Source organism: Elephas maximus, chromosome 4 (assembly GCF_024166365.1).
Source record: "Elephas maximus indicus isolate mEleMax1 chromosome 4, mEleMax1 primary haplotype, whole genome shotgun sequence".
NCBI classification, from domain to species: Eukaryota; Metazoa; Chordata; class Mammalia; order Proboscidea; family Elephantidae; genus Elephas; species Elephas maximus.
In genome coordinates, this window is record NC_064822.1 from 80,371,199 (window position 1) to 80,381,431 (window position 10,233).

Below are 10,233 nucleotides of genomic sequence, written 5' to 3' on the forward strand. Positions count from 1 at the left end.
TGTCCCCCCAAAATAGGTATTGTTGATCCTAATACCTGTGGTTATAATCCCATTTGGGAATGGGTTTTGTTCTGTTAATGAAAGTATTAGCGTAGGATGTGTCTTAAATCAATCTCTTTTGAGATATAAAAGATTTAAACAAGCAAGTAAGCAAGTAGAGATGGCAGAAGACAGTTGACACAACACGGGAAGATCACCAAGGAGCCAAGGAACAGAAGCTGAAGAGACAAGGACCTTCTCCCAGAGCAGGCACAGAGGGAAAGCCGTCCCCTAGAGCTGGCACCTTGAATTCGGACTTCTAGTCTCCAAAACTGTGAGAAAATAAATTTCTATTTGTTAAAGTCACCCATTTGTGGTATTTCTGTCTTAGCAGCACTAGATAACTAAGACGCCATCTCTCCTTGAATAAAAAAAAAATTTTTTTTTTTAATCCACCAGTCTCTCCTTGAAAAACCTATGCGGCAGTTCTCTGTCCTATTGGGTTGCTGTGAGTCAGAATTGACTTGATGGCAATGGGTTTGGTTTTGTTTGGTAAGGATGATGAAATCAAGATTTGCTAAAAAATCTCATCTTAACAATTGAGATAATGCTAAATCTATATATATTTTTAAAAGGCCAAAAAGACCAAAAAAAAAAAAAAAAAAATCCATTGCCATTGATTCCAACTCATGGCAACCCCGTAGGTTGCAGAGTAGAGCTACTCCATAGCAGTTTTGGGCTGTAATCTTTACAGACGCAGATCACTAGGTCTTTCTTCTGCAATGCGGCTGGGTGGGTTTGAGCCACCAACTTTTAGGTTAGTAGCTAAGTGCAAACCATTTGAGCTACCCAGGGACCTAAACCTATATATGCCAGGCCCCAAATCAGATGTTACTGAGGGAGGAAATGTGGTTTTTAGGATGGGAGATGGGAAATTCAAAGGAAAAAATGTTACAGGATGTTCATGATCCATCAGGCTCCCACAGAAAAGCCAAGAGGGCAGTTTAAAACCTGGAATAATGTTACATCAAAACAACAAAAACTGTAGTTCTCTTGGAGCAACAGAGCTCAGAGAGAGGGATCTCGGAGGCTTGTGTGTTATCGCTTTGAGTTGTGAGTCATGTCTTCCACATGCCTCTAAAAATGTTTTTCTTGATCTTTAGCTAGAGTTGATTTTGTGAAAGAGAAATCACAGAACTACAGTGAATACAAATAAAATATTTTAATAAAATATTCAATACAGTAATTCCCCATGGAAACTCTTAAGAAGCGCAAAGCTGGAGGAAGTTATTGTCACTTTTGGAAATCCAGTCCTAAGTAAGGCTAGAAAGTTCTTACCTTCTCTCCAAGCCCTGTTCAGTCTCCAAAGACTCCTTGCCCAATTCTGCCCACATGGCTGCCATGACGAGGACCAGGAAACCTCTGGGGGGTCGTTATAAAGGGCTAAGTGAATGAACAGAGTCTGCTCAGAAGCAGGTAGCACTAAGCAGTTTTTGCGTCTTGCTTCTTACCACATAGCTCTCTTAGGTGCAGGACCATGGAGGAAGGAGAAGGCAGCATACTGGTTGATATACCAAAGGTGTTAATAACATGATTTTGTTTTTTTTCTCCTATTCTACTTGCATTTCCAGAGTGAACAATAGAACACAGAGATCTGTGGTTCAATTAAACATTTCAAACAAAATCATTACTTTGCCAACTTTTCTATTAATATTAATGTAATTCTTATGTTTCTAATTGAGATAAAAGAGAAATATATTATCCTATATGTAATGTAAGCATACCACTGCAAATACTATATATACGAGGCATGATTCCTTCACCTTTAGTGTAATTGTTTATTGATATAAAAAGTCCTGTTCTCTGAATATGAATATTATTTAGTGCATTAAAATGTAGAAACACAAATTTTTGTTTCAGTTCTGGTTCAGTCTGAGAGTGCCCGAAATGAGCCTTCAAAATTCAATAAAAGGCTGTCTCGGGTTTGTCTTGCTGTCATGATTCCGACGTGTTCTGATTTCCCTCTGGAGTCATAAATTGCACTTTTGGTACAATGAGGGAAGAGTTGTTCCTTCGGATGGAGTTGTTCCTTCTCATGGAATTGTTCCTTCGCATGGAATTGCGCTTCCTCAGAGAATTTTGATGGGACAGCTCACTCTTCTGGAGGGTCTGAATAAGGATGGAAGGCTTCTCATCCAGCTCTCGGGCACTACACCGTGGAGCAGCTACTTTGACAGTGTTGCCAAATTTGGAGTAATCCACAGAATACACACCTTCCTCCTCGGTCACAATAGACACAAAGCGGTGGCCCCATTGGATTTCCTCAGCGATGTAGGAGGTTCGTGCTTGTGTTGTAATGCCAGTAGTTTCGACCACTCCTTCCAGAATGACTATGACCTCCAGGTCTTGGTTGACGAGGTCAGTTGCTGAGATATCATACAGGGGGCTACGTTTGTCAATCACATGAGAGATGATCAAAGGGGCCACCAGAAAAATGTTATTACTCTCAATAGGATTATCGACAGGAATGTCCAGTTGGTGAATGGGCACCACCTCCCCTTCAGGTGTGGTTGTTTTCCTGACCACCTGGATGCGTACTGAGGCGCTAATGATCATGCTTTTCCTTAGGTCACCCACTCGGAACATGAAGCACAGCTTGCCATTTCGGACGGCAATCACAGCATGGCGGCTGAAAATCAAAGTCTCCGCCCTTCTGTGAGCCTGAGCTGTTTTCATGAAAATGCAGCCCAACATAACTGCATTGATGATTAAACCTACAATGTTCTGGAGAATCAAAACTGTGATGGCCAGAGGGCATTCCTCTGTCATCATTCTCCCTCCAAATCCAATTGTCACTTGAACCTCAATGGAGAAGAGAAAAGCAGAGGTGAAAGATCTGCAAGGAATGGTATCAGAAAACAATGCCATTAGATCAAATTCTGAGTAATAAATAGCATATCGAGCTGAATTTTTCACTTTCTTCCCTCAAAAGTCATCAAATGCTTTTGGAAATACTAGTCGACTTGCCAGATGCCCAACTCTAAGCACAAGCTCTTTTTGTTGTCGTTGTTTCTGTATGCACACTATCTCCAGCTGTCTAGGATACAATTCTGTTAGTGTTTTCTAGGTCATTAAATGATCAGCCTCCTTGTGCAAAAGCATTAATATGATAAAATAATAAGCATCTTCCTGGTAGACAGTTTCACAAAGTAAACAATGTCTATTTCATGAAGAACTGACACATCATCAGATTGAAAATTATTTGTTAATCTAAATTAAAGTCCGTACCATAGAGACTTACCGAACAATATTTTTAACAAGCACTTACTCTTGAATGGTGGAAACCCTGGTGGTGTAATGGTTAAGAGCTATGGCTGCTAACCAAAAGGTTGGTGGTTCAAATCCACCAGGTTCTCCTTTGAAACCCAAGGAAGAAGCTCTACTCTGTCCTATAGGGTCGCTATGAGTCAGTATTGATTCGATGGCAACGGCTTTGGTTTGGTTTTTTTACTCTTAAATGTAAACCCTGGTGGCATAGTGGTTAAGAGCTACAGCTGCTAACTAAATGGTCAGCAGTTCGAATCCGCCAGGCGCTACTTGGAAACTCTATGGGGCAGTTCTACTCTGTCCTATAGGGTCACTAGGAGTTGGAATCAACTCGACGGCAACGGGTTTGGTTTTGGTTTGATTTTACTCTTGAATATTTGTGTTTAAGTAACTCGAGTCATATTGAAAGTAGAACAATGCATGAGCTTTTAACTCTTTGTACTTTTAAAATCATGTTCATTTGCTAATACTTATTGTATACTTTATACAGACAAGGCACAGTTCGTAACATAGAGACTTTACCAAACAATATTTTTAACAAGCACTTACTCTTGAATATTTGTGTTTGACGGAGTCATATTGAAAGTAGAACAGTGAGTGAGCTATTCACTATTTATAACCTTTAACATCAGGTTCATTTACTAATACTGTGTACTTCATACAGACAAGGCACAGTGCTACAAAGTGGCACAAAACCCATCATTCAAAAGTACTAGTATTTTTAATAATAAGGAATATCTTGCCATTAGGAAAGAAAGGTGTTTTCTTATCTAATGTGTCTTCTATGTGATCTAACGGTTACTGAAGTTACTAAAGGAAGAATCTGAGGCAGAGATTGGCAAATGTCTACGTCAATGTCAGCATCATATCTTGAATAAGAACTTGAATCTTCTGAATTCTGGCCAAGTGCTCTGAAAGTGGAAATGGGAAAGGCCAATAAGTGTCAGAATTTCCTTGGGGAGCTTTATTAGAACGCACACCTCCTCCACATCTCAGTGCAGACACTGGCTTGGTAGGGTCAAGGTTGGAACTGGGTAAGACTCTTTGGAAAGCTCTCAGGTGATTCTGATTCAGTCTCACCCCACCCCACCCTTTTGAGTGGCATTTTCATTATCCTTATCATTCATTTGTTCACTTCCTACATTCCAAACACTGCCACAGCTTCTTAATAGAAACAATATTAGTCCTGCCTTCCTCCCCAAACCACAATTTCAAACTTCTCTAAGACAAGCTATGCATAGGCCATCTGTCAAAGTTTCATCAAATGACAGCATTCCTTAATGTCACACACAATGAGTGAGCAAAATTTTAAAACATTTGAATACTTAATATACACAACGCACCTTGCTGGGATGCCAGGAGGGGGTAAGGGAGCAGGCATAAATGACTGTTTTGATTAGCCTTTAAGTGGAGTGTGAAAGTTGCCTTTTCTCTTTCTTTCTTGAATTAAGGATTTATAGGAAACCACATTACTTGCTACTTGCACTAGCTATTTAAAACAAGGTATGCCACATGGTGCAAAACTATGGCAAAGAATAGGAACGGACTCCAGAGGAAGGGCACAGACACACTGATTTCTAAAAGGAGCCCTGGTGGCGCAGTGGTTAAAGCACTCAGCTGAGAACTGAAAGTTCAGAAGTTCGAACCCACCAGCCGCTCTTTGGGACAAAGATGTGGCAATCTGGTTCTGTAAATATTTATAGCCCTGGAAGCCCTATGGGGCAGTTCTATTCTGTCCTACAGGGTCGCTATGAGTCGGAATTGACTCAACGGCAGTTGGTGAGTATCATACTAAGCAATGCCAACAGATGAAAGTGTTTAGCTCTTCTTTTGTTCTGGTACAGAGAGTGAGGCTGAATCATAATGAGAGAGGGGAAACAATGCTGCTTTACTTTCTGACTCTGAGAGTCACCTACACTCAGGGGAAAGATAGCCACTGTAAAACGAGAGTGTAGAATGTTGTTTGGAAATGTTGGTGAGTATCTACTTTAAAAAGTTGTTTCTCTTGATGAAGTGGCGGGACATTGAATTTAGGAAAGGAAATTTAACGAATCATTTTTAGCCATATTTTAAATTCCTTTTGGGAGGGCACAGAGACTTTTCTGTTTCTATATTTTTGGTGACTTTTTTTTGGTAAGGTTTCTTGTGATTAAACTGTATGTTGAGATTAAAGTATCAATGTTGTTGTTAGGTGCCATCCAGTCGATTCTGACTCATAGAGACCCTACAGGACAAAGTAGAGCTGCCCCATAGGGTTTCCAAGGGTGGCTGGTGGATTCAAACTGCTGACCTTTTGGTTAGCAGCCAAGCTCCTAACCAGTGTGCCACCGGGGCTCCAAAGTATCAATAAACCAAACCAAATCAAACCGGTTACCTTCTAGTCGATTCCAACTCATAGTGACTCTATAGGACAGAGTAGAATTGCCCCATAGAATTTCCAAGAAGCACCTGGTGGATTAAAACTGCCAAACTTTTGGTTAACTGCCCTAACTCTTAAACACTACACCACCAGGGTTTCTGAAGTATCAATAGTACCACAATATTGAAATAAAATCAGTAAGAATAGAACAACTTTAAAGAGAGCAAGGGGACCTGAATAGAACAACTTTAAAGAGAGCAAGGGGACCTGGTGGAGAAGTGGTTAAGAGCTCAGCTGCTAACCAAAAAGGCCAGGAGTTTGAATCTACCAAGTGCTCCTTGGAAACCCTATGGGGTAGTTCTATTCTGTCCTATAGGGTTGCTGTGAGTCAGAATCTACTCAATGGCGGTGAGTTTTTGTTTTGTTTTGTTTTAAAGGTAGCAAATAATTTTTTTGTAGGAAGGAGCTGCAATTTAAAATGCTAAAATTGCTGTGCTATTTATTTTCAGCATTTATCATAGTTAATGTTCACATAAGCAGGAGTGCATCTGGGGATTGAATAAACATGCTTCAGGTCACATCTTATTTGAAAAATAAGAGCTAATGGCTTTTAATAACCAGAAGACACTCTAAAGTTCTTTTAAAAAATTATTGGAAGAATATTATTCTTACGTATTTAATAAACTGCTTAATGACTTCATTTTCAAGGAAAAAGGCAATATATTTGTCTTGTGAATAAAATCTGTCATTTATCTTCAACGATTATCTTTTTAGTTTCTTTTATCTCTTTTTACAGAGTGGCTACTGCATATTTGGAGCCCTGGTGGTTAAGAGCTCAGTTGCTAACCAAAAAGGTCGGCAGTTCGAATCTACCAGCTGTTCTTTGAAAACCTTATGGGGCAGTTCTACTCTGTCCTCTTAGGTGTCTACAAGTTGGATTTGACTTGACGGCAATAAGTTTACTGCATATTTACCAACAATTTCTCTTGATATGAAAATGATTCACCAATCCCAGTGTCAGTAAGTATCCTAAAGAGAAATATTATAGAAAATGATATTTGACCTTCAAATACCTGTTTCGTACAGTATTTTAATGGTTTTCTTGGTAACTGATGTTGGGATGATCACCTACATTTTCCTTTGAAACAAAAGTTTGTGTTGAAAAGAAAATAATATTTACTCAATGGTAAAGGCAGTAAGTTGATCAAGTCAATCTGGTATTCTCTCCTCCTGAAATCTGTGGTGTCCTCTCTCTACATACAAATGTTGCTTTCCTCTATGGGATGCTGGCACTGCAGTTACTTAGGAAATGGGAGCATGGACAAGGTCATAGCCTGGGTTTCTGGTTCTTGCAGCGGTATGCTAGCTTTATAAGATTCCACGGTCAGTAAAGCATTCATTCTTTACAGTTTCCTGGCAGTATGGTTCTTGTTCAAGTTTCTTTTCTTTGTGCACTATGTGAATTTGGCACATAATTCAGAAAATGTCCTGGAAATTTTTCCATTATTATTACTATTGTTTTGCTTCAGAGTAAATGTTTTTGCAATAGATATAAATTATCTTTTTCAGTATTCCAACAAAATAAATTAAGATACAGATCACTCCAGCCAAATATTCTTAGATCATCTTAAAATATGAAAAGAGATTCACTGGAAACAAATTCAGTTTACCTGTCTTTGAAATACTAGTAAGAGAAAAAGCAAACGTAAAGTAGTTTAAGAACTGTTCCCTCCTTTTTCTGTTAAGTCTTTGAAAGAAAGAGTCCAACATCAACTCACTTCTATATTATCCCTTCCATGAAAATTTTGGACCAATTTCCATTAAAAAATTTTTTTTTCTAGTTCTGAATCTTAACATAACTTTTAATTTCAGAATCCAGTGCAAGGAATTAGCTGTTAAGATAATCATAATAAAGCAGGGTTTATATCCTTTATATTTATTTCATTTTTAGTAGATTTTTAATCTAGGACCCTGTCCGACCAGTGCCATCTCCTTTTTCTCACTATTTCTGAAAATGTAATGGATAAGAGACACCAGGGAAAAATATTACCAGCATCTGCATAATAATTTTTGTTGATCAGAAATATTTATTTGTAGACATTGGAATTATAGACAGCAGTTTTTTATGCTGAAAACTAAACGTGTAGGTCGTGTGTGTGTGTAAGTGCTCTGTGTAATTTTTTTGAACCACAACAATTTTTAAGTAACTGGTGTAAAATTTTCAAATCCAAGGGCTTGAAGTTCCACACTTTGAGACTCATTAGCCATAATGCTGCATTTTAAAAGATTTATAACATCTTAGATTATTCTTACTATTTGTTTTGTTTGTTTCTAAAGCAAACCTTTTATTTCACTTTCAATAAGAGAGTGATAGAAGAAAGGCAATATAATATTTTGACTATGCTACGTGCAGTCCTACTGCATTCTTACCTGACATTAGTCACACACACAGTGGACTCCAAACCACTTTTCTCCATTCCACTTTTCTCCATGTAAGCATAGATGTCCCCATGGGCAAAGGCCACCAGCCACCACATGATGGCGAAGAGCAGCCAGCTGCAGAGGAAAGACATGGTAAAGATGACCAGCGTGTGGCGCCATTTCAGGTCCACCAAGGTGGTAAAGATGTCCTGAAGGAAGCGTCCTTGCTCGCGAATGTTCTTGTGAGCCAGGTTGCAGGCCCCGCTCTTGGCGATGAAGCGGGCTTTGGGGAGTCGGTCTCGGATGCGCGGCTTCCGCAGGTTCTCCGCGGCGATGCGCGCCAGCACATACTCTTCGGGGATGATGCTCTTTCTGGCCAACATCGTCCTGCCACCATAGCCAGCCTATCCACCTGCCTCTGACCTGCCTCCTTCCAAGACCCGTCCTCCTGCACAAGGGAAACGATAATTAAAATAATGATACAATAATAATAATATAGACGTTTTTATAGACAGAGGTATAAAATCATTTCCTCACTTCTTCAGTCTTGTATTCAGGGGCATATCTATACATACAAGGTGGCATGCAAAGCTAAAAGTGTGACTTAATTAATCTAAACACGGGTCTGGCTTTTGCTTGAGTTCTGGGATCCCAGAGAAATTGTTACTTAGTCTGAATCGGTAAACTGATTTAATTTTCCTTTTCATTTTCCACACATGTAGCCGTAGTTAAACAAAACCAGGAGCTTTCATGTAAACAGCAGGCTCAGTGATAATTCTCTGAGTTAACCACATCTGTAGATTAGGGCAAGGATACCAGCTCGAAGTGTCAAGGATGAAAATTTAAGGCCAGAGTGCAGTAGGATCTATTTATTAAAGCATTCAGATGATACAGCAATATTAAAAGTACTGAAGGGAAATTCTCTCTCCGTTATTTTTAGAAGTAGGCAAAGAAAAGGCCGTGGACTCTTGCGCAGTGTAAATAACATGTTTAGTGTAATCTGACAAAATAATAAACGATGTGCTATGTAACTTGAACGTTATGAATAATTATTTTAAATCTGAAGGAAGTCTGAGTTGCATAAAAAAAAAAAAGACAAAAAAGTATCCCATGAAACTCCTAATATTATAACTTGAAAACTTCTTTACAACGAAGGGATCACACCCACAAGAGCCTACAAGCTGCAGACACATAGTAGAATGTTTGAAAAATCCATCCAACACTGCAAACCTATGCTGTGTTTTGCATTTTAAATCATTTGCGGGAATGTGGAAAGCCTCACCCTCCCCTCTCCCGGAGGAGCATTGAAACTTACAGACTCCGGGCAGCGGGCGCGGCGGCTGGACCTTCACACACACGCCGGCCGACCGCCGGCAGGTCCCTTGCTCTCCCATCCCGGCGCGCGGGAGCAGGGGCCGCGAAAGGCGAAAGGACAGATCCGGGGGCCGAGTGGTCTAAAGAGAAGAGATAAAATAGTAAAAGGTGTAATTGAATCTAACTGCCCCGAGGGCTGGGGGGAGGGGGATGGGTGTAGATCTTCCCCTCCCCCTGCTCAGCTTGACTCTCTTGGCAGATACAGTGGGCGAAGGAGGGGCTTGGGGGGAGAGGAGCTTGGGGACGTTGTTCCACAAATCGGCCTCCCGGTTTTGGCTTTGACTTGCGCCAGGCCTCTGAGGCCGCCGCAGTGCCCGAGGTTGGGGCGTGCAGGGAGGAGGCAAAAGGCGCGTCCTGGGGAGGTAGGGAGCCGGCCAGGGGGAGGGGCGACCCTGGGGGAGGGCGGGACCCGCAGAGCCAGCTCTTTTCCCAGTAGCTGCGACCCCCTGCCGCCGGCTGACACACACATCTTTAAAAGGCTCCCTGCTTGGGGAGAGAACTTTTTGAGTCCAAGTTCACTGACGTAAGGAGAATTTATTCCGTATTTTATTATTTATTTATTTTTTGTAACCTGGACAGACAACTGGGTTGTTTCAGATTGAATAAAACCAAATAGAGAGGTCAGAAAATATTCTTCGGAGGTGTTCAAGCTGCGTGTACACGCATTGATGTACATTAAATTTCCCTGTAGTCGTGACATACAGGTGGAAGATGTTCTGAAACCCACTATCGGAAATTACTGCTTCAGCAGCCGAAGCCAGTTTTCAGTAACA

At 40.6% G+C, this 10,233-nt stretch overlaps 1 protein-coding gene across 1 annotated transcript; it reads right to left on the reverse strand.

Annotated features, from left to right (window-relative positions):
* Window positions 1–1,045: 1,045 nt before the first annotated feature.
* KCNJ8 (potassium inwardly rectifying channel subfamily J member 8) lies at window positions 1,046–9,840 on the reverse strand. Its single transcript, XM_049882617.1, has 3 exons — window positions 9,402–9,840; window positions 8,096–8,534; window positions 1,046–2,875 (listed from the first exon to the last, which is right to left on the reverse strand). Exons 2-3 carry the CDS (start codon window positions 8,467–8,469, stop codon window positions 1,975–1,977), a joined length of 1,275 nt encoding a protein of 424 aa, XP_049738574.1. The 5' UTR covers window positions 8,470–8,534; window positions 9,402–9,840; the 3' UTR covers window positions 1,046–1,974.
* Between the last annotated feature and the right edge of the window lie 393 nt (window positions 9,841–10,233).

Excerpts from the sequence above, each read along its gene's own strand:
- KCNJ8 (XM_049882617.1), bottom strand. The coding sequence starts at position 8,469 with ATGTTGGCCAGAAAGAGCATCATCCCCGAAGAGTATGTGCTGGCGCGC. Across the intron at positions 2,876-8,095 it reads GTGTGTGTGACTAATGTCAG|ATCTTTCACCTCTGCTTTTC; the intron begins GTAAGAATGCAG and ends CATTCCTTGCAG.